This window comes from Urocampus carinirostris, chromosome 6, assembly GCF_059441175.1.
Source record: "Urocampus carinirostris isolate Australia breed hairy pipefish chromosome 6, RoL_Ucar_1.0, whole genome shotgun sequence".
In the NCBI taxonomy this organism is placed as follows: domain Eukaryota; kingdom Metazoa; phylum Chordata; class Actinopteri; order Syngnathiformes; family Syngnathidae; genus Urocampus; species Urocampus carinirostris.
Window position 1 is genome coordinate 33,835,827 of NC_142354.1, and position 19,587 is coordinate 33,855,413.

At 40.6% G+C, this 19,587-nt stretch overlaps 1 protein-coding gene across 1 annotated transcript in view; it reads left to right on the top strand.

The window, feature by feature from the left end:
- gli1 (GLI family zinc finger 1) overlaps positions 1 to 19,587 on the top strand; it is a 110,818-nt gene that overhangs the window by 78,327 nt on the left and 12,904 nt on the right. The window contains exons 2-8 of the mRNA XM_088338817.1: positions 7,447 to 7,562; positions 10,087 to 10,316; positions 10,396 to 10,488; positions 10,552 to 10,750; positions 16,605 to 16,752; positions 16,834 to 16,941; positions 18,077 to 18,217. Of these exons, the coding sequence (XP_088194943.1) occupies positions 7,492 to 7,562; positions 10,087 to 10,316; positions 10,396 to 10,488; positions 10,552 to 10,750; positions 16,605 to 16,752; positions 16,834 to 16,941; positions 18,077 to 18,217 (990 nt within the window). The 5' untranslated portion in view covers positions 7,447 to 7,491. The remainder of the gene's footprint in view (positions 1 to 7,446; positions 7,563 to 10,086; positions 10,317 to 10,395; positions 10,489 to 10,551; positions 10,751 to 16,604; positions 16,753 to 16,833; positions 16,942 to 18,076; positions 18,218 to 19,587) is intronic.

Genomic DNA, 19,587 nt, shown 5'->3' on the forward strand with positions numbered 1-19,587 from the left:
TTCTGAATGGTTTTCGTTATCACACTTAAAAAGCAAAAGCAATTTTTTTTCCTAAATATCACTGAACCCCCCCAAAAAGATCTAAAGTGGGATTTACAAATCGTCCGGTAGAGCAGCGAAACTTGTATAAACACACCTGCTCCCTATTTATGTTTCCCAAGCGGCTGACATCTTGCAAAGGCGTGAGGACATACAGTACTGTTCTTGAGGGCCACATCCGTTAAACGCCCAAAAAGTCGGAGCGACGTGGCGAACTAAAAACTGTCCTCTGTCCTCTCTTGAGATCCTCTCACTTCACAGGAAATGATTTTAGGAAATGTCACCCAATGTGCAAGCTTGAGGATTAAGGGACGACAGTGGTACCTCTACTTACGAATTTAATTCTTCTGGGAGTAGTTTTGTAACCTGAAACATTTGTAACTAGAGACGCCATTTAAATGTAATTAGGCTAATCCGTTCCAAGCCGCGCAAAAGTATGATTTGAAACAAATACATAATACGATTTGAATGCCGCACAATAAATATAAAATTTGAGGCACATCATGTGAAAAACAAGGAATAAAGGAAATAATAAAAATATGAATATACCTTCTAACTGGCCTCTTTGTTTACTGGCCCCCAGCAATATTTTTTGCCTCGCATTTCCTTAAAAACTTATCCAACAACGTCTGTTATTGCCGGCTTTTGACAATCCGTCAGAAATGCGTGAGAGACGTCCTCATAACGAGCGATAGCCTGACCTGTCAACACTTTTTCCGGGTGATTAATTTCCACAAAGACTTCATGGAATTTTGCTCAAATTTCTTAATTTTGGGCTGATGGAATGATGTTGGGATTTATGAATACGCACCAGTTTGTCAGGTAGAACCCATGGAGCGGCGAATGGCAGTGTGTACTGTACAGAATTTTGACTTTGTATCCTGAAACGCCTTTGTAACTAGAGGCAATATTTTCCCATGTTGGTACTTTTGTGTGCAGAGACATTTGCAAGTAGAGGTACCACTGTACATGTCACGGCGTTACGTAATCAGGATACGATTTCTTTTTTACATTTTTTCTCCTTTACGGTTACAGAAAACAAAGACATCAAATTACAGGTGTGTTTTGTAAAAATAAGGATTACTTTGCAGGATTACAGTTTTATTTGAAAGCATCTTTACGTTGCACACTGTAGGGGGCAGTATTGAAGTCCGGTGCACGTTAGTTTGAACTCTTTTTATTGTTTTCCTTTTTTGCAATAGCTTTGTTTACATTTGCCATGACCAGTTGCGACTCTCTCTCTCTCTCTCTCTCTCTCTCTCTCTCTCTCTCTCTCTCTCTCTCTCTCTCTCTCTCTCTCTCCCGTCTCATTTCCACACACGCAGACAACTCAACAAAAAGAATATTAAATTCTTGGTGTGAGCTGCTCTCTCGGGAATCAAGTTCCATTACTTTAATTATGATTTCTGGATTATGTTTCTGATTACATTTGGAACAGGTAATTAGTAACTATCGGATTACATTTCAACCCTCCCAATTATGCTAATGTGAAATATGACAACACAGCAGTTACATGTTCCATTCTGTCATTCTCATAGTTGCTTTGAAGCCTGCGAGTGGACACTTTGTTTCTACTTTCGGTCGTCTTGCAACTTAAATATGCAACTCATATGCAATGTGGGCTTGATGTTTATCCATCCATTATCTGCACAGCTTATCATCAGTAGGGTCACGGGGGTGCTGGAGCCCTCCCCAGCTATCTTTAGGCAGTGGGCAGGGGACCCCCTGAACTGGTTGCCAGCCAGTCGCAGGGCACAGAGTGACAGACAAGTTACTCACTCATGCATGTTTTTGGAATGTGGGAGGAAACCGGAGTATCCGGAGGAAACCCACGCAAGCTCGGGGAGAACATGCAAACTCCGCATAGGAAGGCTGGTAGCTGGATTTGAACTTAGACCTCAAAAGTGTTCCGCGGACGCGCTGACCACTTAGCCGGCGTGCCTTCCTAAATGGCTATTCCCATTTTTAATTTGTAACTTGATCTTATTCTCTGGACTGCTTATCTTTACACATACAGCTAGCTCACCAATACATCTTTTTGATAAGGTTGGGTTGAAAAAAAAATTGTATTGACATTCAAATGACATTTTGCAAATAATTTGATTTTTAATCAATACCTCTTAAATCATTTTTTGTATTTTTTTGCCTATTTATTTATCACAAAATGTACTATATAAGGCCTGCATCTTGGATTTTGCCTTGGCAAGTCTTTTAAAGTATTTGGTTGTTTTGTTTTTTTAACAAATGATTGGTTGATCAACACAGGCAGCACGGCGGCACAGTGGTTAGCGAGTGTGTGGCACAGTTCTGAAGGTCATGGGTTCAAATCCAGCTGCCAGCCTTCCTGTGTGGAGTTTGTATGTTCTCCCCGTGCTTGTGTGGGTTTCCTCCGGGCACTCCGGTTTCCTCCCACATTCCAAAAACATGCATTATCATGAAATGATGAAATGATCTGCATTTATATAGCGCTTTTCAAGTCAATGACTTCCCAAAGCGCTTTACATTGTGCTTCACATTTCCCAATAGCGGCCGTGATCTGTGCAGCCATGTAAGGCGCTAACCTGCTTATTGGGGGTATTAGGGATTCAGTGTCTTACCCAAGGACACTTCGGCATGTAACACGGACAAGCCGGGATTCGAACTGGGATCCCTTAATCCTAAAACGATCGCTCTACCTCCTGAGCTACTGCCGCCATTATCAGGTTAATTGGTCGGTCCAAATTGTCCCTAGGTGTGAATGAGCGAGCGAATTGTCTGTCCCTGTGCGTCCTGCGACTGGCTGGCAACCAGTTCAGGGTGTCCCCTGCCCACTGCCTGAAGATAGCTGGGATGGGTTCCAGCACCCCCGTGACCCTACTGAGGATAAGCGGTGCAGATAATAATGGTTGATCAACACGACAAGTTAAGGAAATAAATGAATTAAGGAAAATACCCTAAATAATTGTTTTAAAATCAAATCTTACACCCCCGAACCTTAATTTAACTCTGAGCCTCAGAAAACACCCCCATTCCCTCAGCTCAGGTTCAATTTTAATGCAGTGGCCTCCGAGTTAAGACAAATTTGAAACCCCTGCATTATAAATGTTGTCACATTTTAAAAGTCTGCTAAATCCACCTCCTGGAACAAGGACGCTGAGAAACCTTTCTTACTGTGCTTAAACAACAACATTTCTTTTAATTTGAAATAAAGTTCAAACTTCAGCAGGATCAAAACATCAGTTCGGCACCTAATCTCCATCCAGATGCTTACCGTAGTGCCGAGGTGTTTTTAGCGCTTATTCTGGTCAGCTGTTGGAATCATTCTCCGAAGGTTTTTCTTCTCATTCTTCTGCAGACAGTACTGCAAAAAGTCTACTGAGCATAGGCACACTTTCATAAATTTCTCATGCGGGAATGGCCAAAAATAGTTTTAGCGCTGCAGGGCAACATTCTACATGGGAAAAAAAAGTTGTTTGGTTTTTACAATGTAATACAATTGAATAGCTTTTCATACAAAGATTTATTTTCCATGATGGATGTATTAGCAAAACGTAGTGTACAAAATACATGTTTCTTAACAATCTATGTTTCAATGGATCGATTATCAAAACCAAACATGCACACACAAAATAATTTTCAATTAAAAAACGATCAGAAAATAGTCAAACCAACACGAAGCGCTCGACTTCTTTTTGTAGAATTTTTTCCTCAACTTCAACTCACTCAAATGTTTCATAGTTTTGCTGTAGTATACTGCGTCATTGATACTTATTATTTACATTCATTGAACGTGATTTATGTTAAGGCCGTATATGATCTGGAGTCTGCCATGAAGTGGTGATAAGTTCTATATTTTATGCATATTTTAAGATACTTGGTTGATACATTCTGTTTATTCTGCAGTATGTTGTTTCCTCTTTTACGGTTTTGCTTGCTTTCTTTTTTTTATTTTTTTTTATCTCTCCTGTTTGATTTCTCTTTTGCTCGCTTTCCTGCTCTTTTTTCTTATTGGCTTTTTTTCTTCTTTTTGTCATTGTTTCTTTGTTTTTCCTTTCTTTCCTTCTTTAATGTATTTCTTTCATTCTTTTTTCTCTTTTTCTTATATTTCTTTCTTTCTTTGTTGCTTTTTTATATTTTTTCTTTTTTTCTTTCTTTCTTTTTTTCTCATTTTTCCCCTCTCTTGCTTGCTTTTTAGTTCATTTTTTCTTGTTATATCTCTTTTTTGTTTTCTTTGTTTTCTATCTTTCTTTCTTGCTTGCTTGCTTGCTTGCTTTATCATTTTTAATTTTTTTTATTTTGTCCGTCTATTCTCCCTCCTTTTCTTTTTCTTTCTTTTTCTGTCTTGTTAACATTCTGATTTATTTTTTCTCTTTCTTTTTTGGTCTTTCTTTCTCATTTTTGGTTCTTTCTTCCTCACTTTTTTTACGGACTCCCTTTGTTGGTCTTTCTTTTGTTGTATCCTTGCTTGTTTCTCTCTCTCACTTTCTTTCTCACATTCTTTCTTTTTTCTCTCCATCTCTCTTTCTCACTTTATTTCATTTTCTCGTTTTATTTTTTCTTTCTTTATTGTCTCTTTTCTATTTTATATTTATTCAGAATATTTCCCTTATTTGTGTGTGTGTGTGTGTGTGTGTGTGTGTGTGTGTGTGTGTGTGTGTGTGTGTGTGTGTGTGTGTGTGTGTGTGTGTGTGTGTGTGTGTGTGTGTGTGTGTTTGTCATGAGCAAAAAAAACTTTGAGCTTAATCACTTTATTTAGTAAAACTTATTTAGGGTATACTATAAAGTTTCAGTTTATTCTATTATATTTTCCACACAATATTCAATTTAAGGTAATAAACGTACCTTCTGTTTAACAGGCGCAGAGAAAAATATGAGGAAACAATGCTATGAAAATACAGATCTAGGATAGTCACAGTTATTCAAATCACCATCATATACATCTTGCAGATTTTTTTTAAATACCAAAAACAAGGAAAAAAACAAACGAGCGTGCACAGAATTGACTCGCATCTGTCACTGCACTTAACGTACTTGTCCAGTAGTCCAGCGAACTCTCCACGCTCCAAAATTGTGACACCATTTTGGCGAGACTGACAGGTGTATGTGTGTGTTGGCGGCATTTACGATTTCTAGACAGCTGAAGTTTGGGCGAGATCTCTATTTAGCCCCGTCGGCTAATTATCGGACATACATGTCAAGCCAACGGCGCATACATGCAATTACCACCAGCGGGTCGGCCATGTCGTTTAGCCACTTGCTAACTTTACACTCCAAATCCCGAGAGGTGACTCGGGGGCTTAAACAGCTCCCTGCTGCCCTTTTAACACTTGCCCAGACACATAACAGCAGTGGCAACAGCAGACAGACGCTTTCATCTCGGGGGCTGCAGCGTCTTTTTTTCCATGCTCCTCACGTGAGGGTCCGCAACATGATCGGCAGTCTCCACCAGAAGCCGGGGCGCTCCATGTCTGTTTTGCAGTAGAATTAGCAATCGGCAGGTTTCGGAGTTCTCTTGGGGAGATGCAGCTTAGAACAGAGACTGTTGTTTGAATGCTTAATCTCATTAGTTGGCTGTGAAACATCAAAAATGGGAAATGCATTAAAGAAGTGACCATATTCTCCTAGCCAGGACCAAAACTAGCATTAGTAATAATGATGCAGTGTTCATTTTACCTCTGAAAAGTGATGGGTCGCATGCTCAAAAATCTATGGGTCCCAACAGAGATCTATGGGTTCCCAAAATGTAGTGTTATCGAGGTTGAAATCGAAAATCGGCGACAAATATATAATATAAATCTATATATTAATTCAGTTTTAATCATCAAATTATTAATTCATTTTTCTGCATCAAATTATTGTTGGTAAAATACCAATTAAAGGGATAACCACAAACTTGTCTTTTTTTATTTTCTCCTTTTATACTTCCTTTTTTTCTTAACTTCTTTATACAACATCATAATTCGTAATATAATGCATCAAAGCAAATGAGCCGTTTGAGAGCCGCCTCTTTTTAATGAGTTAAGTCGAAAAAGCCGGTTCTCTAAAAAGAGACGGACTTTTCAACTCGAGATCGGCGTACAGACGAAAACTCGAACCGCGAGACCAAAACAACAATGGCGGATCTGCCTGACGAAAAGTTTGGAGTGCAGTAAATCTTTGTTAAAAAAAAGTAATCGGGTAATAAAGACAATTTTGTGGCAAAAAGGTTGCGTCCCAGGGACGCACGTTGATTTGAGACTATGCGTTCCCACCAAAAATGATGCGTCTACGACGCAGGGACGCGGGCAAACGAGGACACTGATGATGATGATAACTATGATTAAAACATAATAAGCCTGGATCCACTGCGTAATCACTGGAGATCTAGACTAAATAGGAAAAGACATTCATTTTATCTCATCATCATACGATTTTTACTCACAGTGCCATATTGTACAATGTTGTTGTGGCTGAACACTTTCCCATATTGCCCCATGACATTGATGTACAACGTGGCACCGTGGGTAAAAATAGTGTCAAGATGCGATCGTATAGAATGCCTTTTCCTATGGCATCTACATTACTAGTGATCTTGTGATTGGAATTCGGCTGTTGACGCCGCGATCTGGATTTGATTCCCGTTACATCCAATGCTGCGCAAATATTGCCAACCCAAACTTTGAGTTAAGCTTTCATCACTCCTAAAACTGCTTTATATTAGCTACATACTGAAATAAACACATATGAACAGTAGCTCAGGAGGTAAAGTACTCGTCTTGGGATCAAGAGGTCTGAATCTCTAAAGCCCTCGATAAATAGGCTATCGGTGTGTGAGGGTGTGTGTGAAGGGTAAAGTGTGTGGGTGAATGGTTAAGTGTAAAGTGCTTTGGGAGGTCTTCATTGCGCTATATAAATGCAGACCATTTACATTGAACTAAATAACAATTATTTAAACGTGTAGACAATAAAGGACTGGTACTGGTAAAAAAAATATAAATATATTTTAAACCATTTACTGCACTTTTAAACAGCCCTTCAATTGCAGACACAATCATTTTCTATTTTGTCTTTTTTTGGCTTTTCCCCATTTCCTTCCAACTTTCTTGGGATCCATTATTGTGGTAGAAATGGTAATAAAACGCAGTAAATTACAATCAAGTGAGATGTTGTCCCTTTTAAGCACAAACAGTGATAATATAAACAGTTGCATCAAAGAGATTAAAATTTGATTGAGATCTAACAATATTTTCTATGCTTCTATGATAATAAAAGAGTTCTCTTGTGTTTTTGTGAAAATGTCATTGCATAGATTTGAATGTAGTTATTTCTATAATCTGTACCTATACTCATCATAATTCCTTAACCAGTGCCGCTTTCAAAATAAACTCCATCTCCGGCTTGTTTTGGTTTGGCGCTGTAACCGACCTGTGTGTCTTTTTGTGTTTTCAGCAGGTCGGCGGCGTGAGCGGAGAAGCCGGCCGGCCCTGAGCTCCGATGCCAGTGGACATGCAGCCGCACCAGGGCCTCTATCATTATGACGGCTCGCCCGGACACACCTCCAGAGGGTGAGACCATAGGTTGCACACTCTTTTACCACAACTTCTGTATTCATGCAGTTATGATTAAATGTTTAGTAGAATCCAGGTTTTTGCTCGGGAAAATAAAATGGAAAGTTTCTTATGGAAAGAGGAAAACAGGCAAGAAAATCTCTCACCTTCAGGGAAAAATAAATCAATGGTTTGAGGTATGTGAATTGTATGGATCCAAGGATAGAATGCTCTGAGGTGGGTAGGGGGTAGTCTGAGATTTACAGTGTTTAAGGTTGGTGCGTTTGAGTTAAAATCTGTAAAGCTCAGTCAGGCAAGAATACCGGATTTATTTCATTAGATTTCATCCCATTATCACATTATGTTTATGGTACCAGAGACAAATGTTAGAGAATGGAGAAAACAAGAAGTTGTCCTGAAAGATATCAATAAAATAAAAATGGTATAGCAAGGGAAACAACTCATTAGTGTATCTGATGATGAATCTGACTTAAATGGACAATAAACAAACATTATATTTTGGTATTTTGTCCATAGCTTACATAGCCATAAATGGCTGCATAACACATTCAACAACATTTGTCACTTACAATGTTTAGTTTGAACTGAGAAGAGCCAAACAATAGTTTTTCTGTACCAGTTTTTAATAAGAAAAATATTAGAGTTGAATCTTATACACAATTAAATACAGAATTTCCTCCACACCCTTCTCACCTTTTAAGCGCTGTACAGAAATATAAATAAAATATTCACAATGTGTTCTAGATGATACAATTATGGACTTTAATTCGGCGTAGCCGTAGCTTAATTAAGGAGTAAAATGAGTATTTTTTAGAATAGGACTTGCCTAACCCATGTTTTGAAATGTGCAAATGTGATTGTTTGAGAAAAAATCAATTATATTTTCAAAACAATACCTGCCAATTATAGCATAGTCACGACCTTTACCAGGGAAAGTAAGATTCTGTTTTGGGGTCGTGGCAAAGTTGGCACCAGTCCATTCCTTAATGTTGCCCAGTTCTTTTTCGGTCTTCCTCTCCTTTTTCCTCCTCAGACTTTACCCTGGAGAAGGATCTTAGTCAGTCCTGATGATCTTGTGACGTGAGCATACCATACCATTTCCGTCTGCACACAGTTAACAACAGTGCTTCGTAGGGTCCAAATTACCCTCTGACGGTGTTGCGCACCATTTTGTTTGTTGCATAGGCGAAGTAGCTGTCACATCATATCTCCATGGCCTGCATTTTCTTTTCCAGTTTTGTTGTTTCATTTAATGTCTCCCAAAGAAAATTGAAGTAACCAGCGCTTGCATAAGTCTGATCTTTGACTTCTCTGCTATGGTCTTTACCCTCCAGATTGGTTTAAGTCCCTCAAGTGTGGTTGTGGTTTGAGCTATCCTGGGTATGATTTCTGCTTCTGACCCCTCTTCTGATATGACAGCTCCAAGGTATTTAAATTTGGTGACAGGTTCAAGCTGTAGGTGGTACGTTGGGCATTGTTGGTCATAGCTTTTTGTTTTTTCTGTGCTGATTTCCGTTCAATACTGGTTTAATGCTGTGTGGAGGCTATTGACTAGATCTCTGAGTTCCTGTTCTTCTTGTGCCATTATGACTGTATCCAACCAAAAACTTATTAGGCCCCCTCGCGGTTTCAAAAACCAAACCAAATCTAAACTAAAAAGTCACTAAGATGACAATTGATCGTAAAGTTTATGAGCAGCAAATAACTTCCTATTGTATTTTCCTTACGTCACCTTCCATTGGTGATGGTAACGTCCTTGCTAAGACCCGGAACTTGCTTTTACTTCATCTTCTATTCCGAGGATTCCCCTGCAATTGTTAACGGAGCGATCTCCGCCTTTACGCTCTGCGCTCCGTGCACTGGACTTACCTCCTCTCCCTGGTTCCCCATGCCACCCAGGTTGTGGGGCGGACTCAGCCTCTCTGACAGCTGCTAATTACAGGCTGACCGGCCCCCGCTGCGCTCTGCATGACTGCCCCGTGGCCCCGCGGCCCCACTCAGGTTACCGAATTGAGCCAACGGACCGGGTTCTGGAGGAAGGTGGAGGAGATAGAAGGAGATAGGACAGGAGGGAAATCGGAGGGGGCTGGAGCAAGGAACTGAAAAACTAAACAGATTGAATGGCGAAAGAGAAAAGGGGAACATTTTTGCTTGGGTGGGAGGGGCAGTTGGGGATTAGAGGGTGCAGATTAAGCTCAGATAGACGGATGAAGGAGGGACAAAGGCAGGCACGTTTTTTCTGGAACAATGTAAAAACTTAAGGGAGATTGAAAGTTCCCCTAGGTTGTGGCGGTAAATATCCAGAGGCCTTATTCTATATAAGGTGCAAAAGCAGGACAGTCTGCCCTCTAGTGTGGAGAAAGAAAAATCGTACCATAATCGGCTTTGGTTAACAATTGAACTGTATTCGCTCTGATTCTACTGTGGTGCCAAGTTAAATGGACATGCTTACATCAGTATACCAGTACATTCACCACCTTTCAGTTTCTCTGCTTTAATTTTATTCTGGATTCCTCCACAGTTTGCTGCCTCCGGACCAGTACAGCGACGTCTCCTCGCTGCGAGCACCGCTCTTCAATGGCCCTCAGGACTGCAGAGGCATGTACAATCCCATGGGCCCCACTACGGGTCACGGATCGGGGCAGGGACCGGCACAGAGCATCGGTCATTGCTTGGATCAATACATGAGGCCTCCTCAGGTCCCACACCCTATCGGAATGATGGGCCACAGAAGCGTGTCGTCCACTGAAGGTACATTGATGGTCAACCTGGGGTTGGCTTTAATTTCTTTGACTCAATAGCTATTAACATATCTGACAATTGTTTTCAGGAAACAGTGCCCTTTACTGTAATCAGAACAGCATGATGCATTCTCAACACAACTTCTGCCATCCGGCTTCCGATATGATTGGCTCAGGAGAAGGTAAAAAGTGGACAATAATAGATGAGTAGATGATTCATTTCAAACCAGGCCACTTTGAAACAGGCTCCAGATTCTCAACGCCACGTTCTATGCTTAAGCTGAGTAAGAAGCGAGCGCTGTCCATCTCGCCACTGTCCGAACCCAGCGTTGACCTGCAGACGGTCATCCGAACTTCGCCCAACTCCCTGGTGGCCTTCGTCAATGCTCGCTGCACCCCCAACGGGGCCAGCTCGTACGGACACCTGTCTGTCGGCGCCATGAGGTTAGACGTCATAGCATAACATATTAAACCCAGATATTGGTCATTATACGAGATTTCAATACAGTAATTCCTCGTTTTTGCGGGGATGCGTTTAAAACTGTTCCCAATCCATCCATCTATTATCTTCACCATGTGTCCACAGTAGGGTTGCGTGGGTGCGGAACTGGTTGCCAGCCAGTCACAGGGCACACAGAGACAGACAACTCACTCGCTCATTCACAGGGTTGGGTAGGGTTACTTTAACTTGATTACTTTCAATTACTTTTGGATTACTCCAATACCAAATATGCTAATAAAAGACAAAAGAAACTAAATATGAATAAAATTATGACTCACAACACGTGGTAAGCTTTCTCTCCTGGCTTTGATCTCTTTGATCTCCGGCAAAACTAACTTTAAATGCGACAGAAACAAAATGAAAATAAATCCAAACAGCTTGCCAACATCATTTTTGCCGTTCCATGTATTCCGTTACTCCCCAAGCCTGCACAAAATGTAGTAATTTTATTCACATTTAGTTTATTTTGTCTTTTATTCCCATATTTGGTGTTGGAGTAATCCAAAAGTAATTCAAAGTAATCAAGTTAAAGTAACCCTACCCAACCCTGCTCATTCACACCTAGGGACAATTTGGACCGACCAATTAACCTGACATGCATGTTTTTTGGAATGTGTGAGTAAACTGGAGTGCCTGGAGAAAACCCACGCAAGCACAGGGAGAACATGCAAACTCCGCACAGGAAGTGTGGTAGCTGGATTAGATAGCTAGATAGATAGCTAGATAGATAGATAGATAGATAGATAGATAGATAGATAGATAGACAGACAGACAGACAGACAGACAGACAGACAGACAGACAGACAGACAGACAGACAGACAGACAGACAGACAGACAGACAGACAGACAGACAGACAGACCGACGGACAGACAGACAGATATATTCACACGGATTAGAACCCATGACCTCAGAACTGTGCCGCAGATGCACTAACCACCCAGCCGCCCTGATCAAGAATTGATTTATTCATTAACTTTTTATACTCTGCTATAAAAGAACAAACCCTATTAACAGGCTCAGTCATTTTTTAAGAAGCAAAATAACTGTAATTTATATTTTTTATACAAATGCCTTCAGTACTGTCAATTTATCATTTTAAAAACAATCTGCTATACAGTACATGATTGATTCTGGACATCATCCACTTCAAATGATACTTTGTCGTCACCATGTGGACGTCACTGGGAAAATAAATATGTGGTGTAAAAAGGTTTAACGTGAACATACTTAACAAATGAAAGTACGGTATGAACATTATTTTAAATACAATAATTTCTGTACTGTTTGATTAGCGTATAAATTTAATCAGTGAGTAATTGGATTAAACCGATAAAAATAAAAAATTATTATGACAAAAATATACAAAGCACAGTTGAACACACAGAAATTCAGGTTTATTTAACTGCTATTTTAATGAGGCGATGGATTTCTGCTCTTTAGCATTTTCCTCTTTTGCAGTCACACTTCCTTCAACGGTGGCTTTGGTGACTTATTGCTTGGAACGCTTCTGCGTCTGTAATATTTGCGAGGGGGACCTCTCAGAAGCGCTTCTTCAAGTTTTTAAACCAACCCTTGCTAGCGCTAAATGCGCTTGGGACTGCATGAACAGCATCTGTTGATAGCCTGACAACCTCCTCTTCTTCCCTGCCGCTCTAAGCAAAGTTATTATACAGTACAGTATTCTGTCAGGACCAGAACGGAGACAGGACCCACTTTCCTTACGTTTCTCTCAGTTTTATTAGAAGAAAGGAAAGGGTTGCACCCACGATCCGGTGATCGCTGGACGCCGGAAGCAGGTCGCTCTGTGAATGCGGGAATGGGACTTCTGTGGCAAGCGGTGGTGGTGTCTGGAACAGGGAAAAAAACGGGTCAGTAGCCGGAGAGCAGAAACGAGTTGAAAGCCAGGAGTGGGGAGTAGACGTGGTCAGGATCAAAAAACGGGTCGAAGCTGGGAAACAGACGGGTGCAAAAGCAGGTGGGAGTCAGGGTCGAGAAAGCTTGCCTAGAGTAAACTGAGGTTCGCAGACGGACTGACAACAGATGATAGAAAAGAGTGGGTTTAAATAGTGACAGAGAGCCAATCAGAGTCCGAGGCAGTTGGCGCCAAAGGAGCGGGCACAGGTGCATGACATCGGTAATCATGACATAGTCTCGCTTTTGTACTGATACAGTTTGTATCCAAAGGATTTTTCCCCTGCTGTCATTAATCTACAGCACTATTGCAGACTCCATTCTCACTATGGTCTATTTGCAGACAGTTGCAACACTTTTTGCATCATTATTAGAATGTATTGCTGCTGTCACCCATCTATTTTTCATCCTTCTTGATTTAGTGAACAGAAGATTAATTCATTCAGTAATTCCCCCACCACAGCCGCTTAGTTTTTACCTTCCTTAAGCATGTCAAAATGTCCAAATTTGTTGGCAAATGAAAATATAGGCCGCAAAGTTATTGACAAACAGGTAGACACAGACAGAAAAGGGGCAGGGCGACTGTTTAGCCAATCAGAATGCAGATTCAGATTCAGATTCAGATCTACTTTATTGTCATTCTAGTACACGTGTATGCAGAACGAAATGTCGATGCATCTGACCCCCACAGTTTCCTTGAATGTACAGATATAAATAAAGTTGTATTGTATTTTGGCTACGTATAGTATTTTACCATAGTGCCGATAGTGCAAGAAGAGTAGCTAACCAGATGTGCAAAATGGGCAGTCAGGTTAACAAGTCAGGTACACAGTAACATTAACACTGTAACAATAACGCTGTAATTACAATAGTGCAGAGAGCAATGTGCAAGGAGTGGCAAGCTATAAAAAACTGCCAGTAGTGCAAAAAGTCAGATTAGCAGCCGTTTAGATTTAAGTTAACTATATGTTAGATTGACCATTTAACAGTCTAATGGCCAGGGGGACTAGACTATTGCGGAGCCTGGTGGTCCTGCACCGCACACTGCAGTACCTCTTCCCAGAGGCTAGCAGAGTGAACAGTCCATGATGGGGGTGAGAGGGGTCCCCGGTAATGTTCTTAGCATGGGATAGGCAGCGCTTCTGGCCAATGTCCTGAATGGAGGGAAGTGTAGTCCCGATTATTTTCTCTGCTGTCCTCGTTACCCTCCTCACACTACCCCAGTCGGTAGCGCTGCAGCCTCCACACCACACAGAGATACAGCTGGTCAGGATACTCTCTATGGTGCCCCTGTAGAATGTGATGAGGGAGGGTGGGGGCAGGTGGGCTCTCCTCATCCTCCGCAGGAAGTACAGGCGGTGCTGTGCCAAACGCACAATGAAAATCTGCTATCTTGCAATGCCTCTATAAGTGAACTGCAATATAGCAATGGATGTCTGCAGTACAATAATAATAATAATAATAGTAATAATAACAACATTATCTTAATGTCCATTTTCGGCAGCACGGTGGATGACTGTAAAGTACGTATACCTCACAGATCAGAGCTCTCCCTGTGTGGAGTTTGCATGTTCTCCCCGTGCCAGTGTGGGATTACTCCAGGCACTCCGATGAGTTTATTGCAGGTCTAAATCTTTCCTAGCTATGAGTATGATCGGTTGTTTGTCTCTATGTCCCTGCAACTGGCTGGCAACCTGTCAGGGTTTCTCTACCCATTGCCTGAAGATGGATGGAATGGGTTCCAGCACACCCGAGTTGGGACAAGCTACTGGAAAATGAATAAACAAATGTGCAAGTTTTTTTTTTTTAATTATTTAAGTGATAAGTTTCAGATTTTTAAATGATTAATTTTAAGTGTTCCCATACATTTCAAACTTCTTATCATTTTTAATGTTCTAATGTTCACTTTTCTACATGAGGTTCAATTTAGTACGTGATAAATTTTTTGTTTATAAAAATGCGAATGAAAACCAGTGGCTGATGAGCACAGAGTAGCAACAAGTTGCCGGACAAACATGGCAGCGAATGCTAGTTATAGGTTCCACTATTGAAAAGAAATACAACTTTGACCTATAAATCCATCCATTCATTACCTGCACCGCTTATCCTCAGTAGAGTTGCGGGGTGAACTATATTTATAAAAAATAACATACATGATAGTTCATGTATTCTGCCTTTTATTAAAGTCAATGTTCTTTACTGCAAGAAAGTTTTTTGTACCACTAGGAGGCACTAAAAATTACACCGTGTCTCTTTAGGTTTTCTCATAAGTTTAACATTTTTTATTTGATATTGATATTTTTATAGGATGATTTTCACTTTTTACGTGTTTACGTATATATTTAGGTTTACAATTATACCATATTATCATGTTAAAATGATAAGTATCACGTTTTTGAACTTGTTGCACGTTCAAGTTATTTTTCCCGCCAATATAAAGACATAATTATTATTATTATGTAAACGAAGTATAAATTAGCAGGTAAATACGTTAAACTAACATCTGTTGTGTTTTTCTATTCCTTTTACAAGTTAGTTTGCATTGCAGGGGACGGGTAACAGGTTGGGGGAGTTGTAATTATTAGTTCTTCCATTCAGCGGCGCTATAGTACTGGATCTCAAATATGTCCAAACTTTTGAAGCCATGCTCACTTAAATGTATTTTTTTTCAACATTTTTCTTCTTTATTTATTCATTTTTTTTAAATAAGTAAAAGTAATTTGTTACTCCATTTTTTATTTTTTTATTTTTTTTCATAGTAAAATGTTGCTTTGGGTAGACTGGAGTTGACTGGTTAGCAGGTCTGCCTCACAGTTCCATACCTGTCAAACCCAGAAAATTGCTCCCCTTATTAACTTTAATTACAATTGCCCATCCATTATCTGCACCGCTTATTCTCAGTAGGGTCGCGGGGGTGCTGGAGCCCATCCCAGCCGTCTTCGGGCAGTGGACAGGGGACACCCTGAACTGGTTGCCAGCCAGTCGCAGGGCACACAGGGACAGACAACTCGCTCGCTCATTCACACCTAGGGACAATTTGAACCGGCCACTTAACCCGACACGCATGTTTTTGGAATGTGGGAGGAAACCGGAGTACCTGCAAGAACCCACGCAAGCATTGGGAGAACATGCAAACTCCGCACAGGAAGGCTGGTAGCTGGATTTGAACCCACAACCTCAGAACTGTGCCGAGGACACGCTAACCACTAAGATGCTTTGCCGGCCTCTGCAACTGCCCCTTTTAAGCTTAAATAAACCTAATAAAACTTAACACAGAACCTATTTTCTCACAGTAAGACAGCCTATAGAGAATCAAAAGAAAGATAACTTGTGTTGATAGCTTTTTCTTACCAATGTAGTTAAGTTTTTGTTGCTTATTATACGTAGCAGATTAGAGATTGTAGCCAAAATGGGTAAGACAAGATCGGTCTAACTGAAAAATTAGGGTTTGTTTCCCTTAAAAAATGTATATGACGTACACAATTTGAAATGATCAAAAACGTATAAAACATGGGGAAACCGTGACAGGTATGCAGTTCAGAGTTGTCTTGAATTACAATTACTCTCAATTACACAGTAGAGTTTAAATGGGTTTTCCATGGGCACTCCGGTTTCCTCCCATGTACAAAAACATGCATAGCAGGTCGATGAGTGTGTCAGAATTCTCTTTAGGAATATGTTTGTTACTGAATGGTTGTCTGTCTTTGTTTAGTCTGCAATTGGTTGGCAACTGGTCGAGGGTGTCCCCAACCCACACCCTGAAGTGGGCTGCACCGGACTGCCATTGCATGTTTTGATTCCAATTGACCCAAATCTAAAATTGCACTCCTACTTTTATATTTAAATGAATGCATTTTAACACTGATTTTGTGTCACTCCGCAGTCCATCCATGGGTTATCCAGGCAACATGAACTGCCAATCCAGGCCTCAGGGTCCAATGTACGGCGGAACAGGTGTAGGGACCCTGTGTCAGGCTTCCCGACTGCCAGCCCACAATCCACGTCTGCACGCTCCGCCAAAACACGGACAAGTAGGAATTCAGATGCACAATCTGCTGTCACAAAAACAAAACCAGTGTTGAAATGGTTGATATGTGTGTGTTGTGTTGTAGCTAAAGACGGAGCCTGGTCTGGGAGTAGTGATGGATGGCATGACTGTGAAGAGCCTGGAGGAAAGATCTGAAGGCGATGTGGCCAGTCCTTCTTCCACTGGTACTCAGGTATTAACTACAGCAGTGCTTTTCAACCAGTGTGACATGAGACCTTGTCTAGCGTGCCGCAGGAAATTTTATATCATATCCTGGAAGGGGGGATTGCATCATTTGTGGTCCCTTCCCAGGGTTCCTTCATTTATCTCATGTTCAGGCTTTTGGGTTTTTCCTTGCCCTCATGTAGGTTTTAGATCAGGGGATAGTGTAATAATAGTCTGTGGTTTGCACTAATCTGTGGTTTGTGCAGCCCTTTGAGACTACTTGTGATTAAGGGCTATACAAATAAACTTGACTTGACATCTTTCAGTCACCAGCCGAGTAACCGTAGCATTCCATACGAGTAGGTGGCAACAGATTACCATTTATTTTACTAGCTTACGCATGTATGTTTAATAACTCGTTTTTTGATAAAGCAATGTAAGATTGAACTGCATAAAAACACAATGAAAAAGATAAAATGCAGTAAAGATACTGCACATAATTCGGCTGATTTTAATAATTATTTTCTTGAATTAAAACAGACTTTAAAAACATGAAAAGGTCGGACATTGTAAACGTTGTTTTTTGGGGGGGGTTTTGCACCGTCAGATAATTTTTGCTGATCTTTAAATTTTATTTTTGTTATTTTTCTTTGAAATACAAATGTAATTAAACTTGTAAAACGGGTTATACATATAACCAAAATGAAAACCCTCCTATGTCACATTCTAATTGGATCAATAATATTCCGGATATAATGTCAAAATTCAGCGATTTTAAAATCCCAAAATATGTTTAATATCAAAAAATTTCACCATTGAATAAACATAACCAACAATATAGTTCAAATTGCTATTTCCATGATGACTGGTGCCTTCTCTGACTGCAGGTCACTGATTCAAAAGGGGAAAAAAATGAATAAAACAAACTATTTAAATATCACAATCCAGTCTTACTGTGTTTGTTACTTTCCAATACTGTACTTAAAATTAAGCATTGGCATTAAACCCCCTTTCATGTATATTTCACTGAATTAATTACAGAAAAATAATTATCTGATGACTGCAAGGCATGGGATATTCATGTGAACCCAATGTCAACGTGTCATTTAAAGGGCAAAACATGTTTTAATTGTTTTTTTTTTCTTGTGTCCATATTTTATAAGGATCCTCTCCTGGGTCTCCTGGATGGCCGAGACGACTTGGACAAGGAGGACGGCAAGCCCGAAATGGAGGCCGTCTACGAAACCAACTGCCACTGGGAGAGCTGCAACAAGGAATTCGACACACAGGACCAACTGGTTCATGTGAGGACCGATTTGTATAGTTTTATCTTGTGTTTAATAGTTTTGGGATTTCTGCATGCCAATTGCAGTTACCTAAGATTACCAAAAGAGCACGCCAAATGCTCATTCTATAAAATAATGAGATCCATTTCTATTTATTGGGCAGCACGGCGGCGCAGTGGTTAGCACATGCGCGGTACAGTTCTGAGGTCTTGGGAACCTCCTTTGTGGGTTCAAATCCAGCTACCGGACTTCATGTGCGGAGTTTGAATGTTCTCCCCTTGCTTGCGTGGGTTTCCTCCGGGCACTCCGGTTTCCTCCCACATTCCAAAGACATGCATTTCAGGTGGATTGGCCGATCCAAATTATCCCTAGGTGAGAATGAGCGAGCGAGTTGTCTGTCCCTGTGTGCCCTGCGATTGGCTGGCAACCAGATCAGGGTGTCCCCTGCCCACTGCTCGATGATTGCTGGGATGGGCTCCAGCACCCCCGCGACCATACTGAGGATAAGTGGTGCAGCTAATGAGATGAGATTTCTATTTATTATCCATCAATCCATCCATTATCTGCACTGCTGATCCTCAGTAGGGTCGCAGGGCACACAGAGACAGACAACTCACTCGCTCATTGGCACCTAGGAACAATTTTGATCGGCCAATTAACCTGACATGCGTGTTTTGGGAAGTTGGGAGGAAACCGGAGTACCCAGAGGAAACCCATGTAAGCACGGGGAGAGCATGCGATCTCCGCACAGGAGGATTCGATCCCATGACCTCAGAATTGTGCCGCGGACACGCTAACCACTCAGCCGCCGTGCCGCCCACATTCATCTTGACTGATTAAAAACAATGCGATTTAGTTAAACTAAGGTCAATAAAGAACATTTCAACAGGATGGGAATTGGAAAGCAGAGGTGGATAGAGTAGCCGAAAATTGTACTCAAGTAAAAATACTGTTACTTCGGAATAATATTACTCAAGTAGAAGTAAAAGAAATCATCCAAATACATACTTGAGTAAAAGTAAAAAAAGTACTTGGTGGAAAAATGACTCAAGTACTGAATAACTGTGGCAACGTCGTATTTATTGATCTTTTTTTAAAACAACCAATCAAATCATCAAATTATCAAAGTCCGTCCAATCAACAAAAAATACATTTAATTTAAAAGTAGATTAAAATAATATCATAAATTCAAGTGCTTTAATAAACAATAAGATAAAATAGTATCAATGAAATAAAGAAATTAAGGACATGTAGCACATTTAAAGCCCCAATACTTATCTTAACAGGCTCTGCAAGCTGAACAACAATCTAACCAGTGAACTCAAACAAAGGAGACATTGCATATTGTAGCTGGTGTTTCGAACATCTTTTGATGTGAGGCCAGGGGT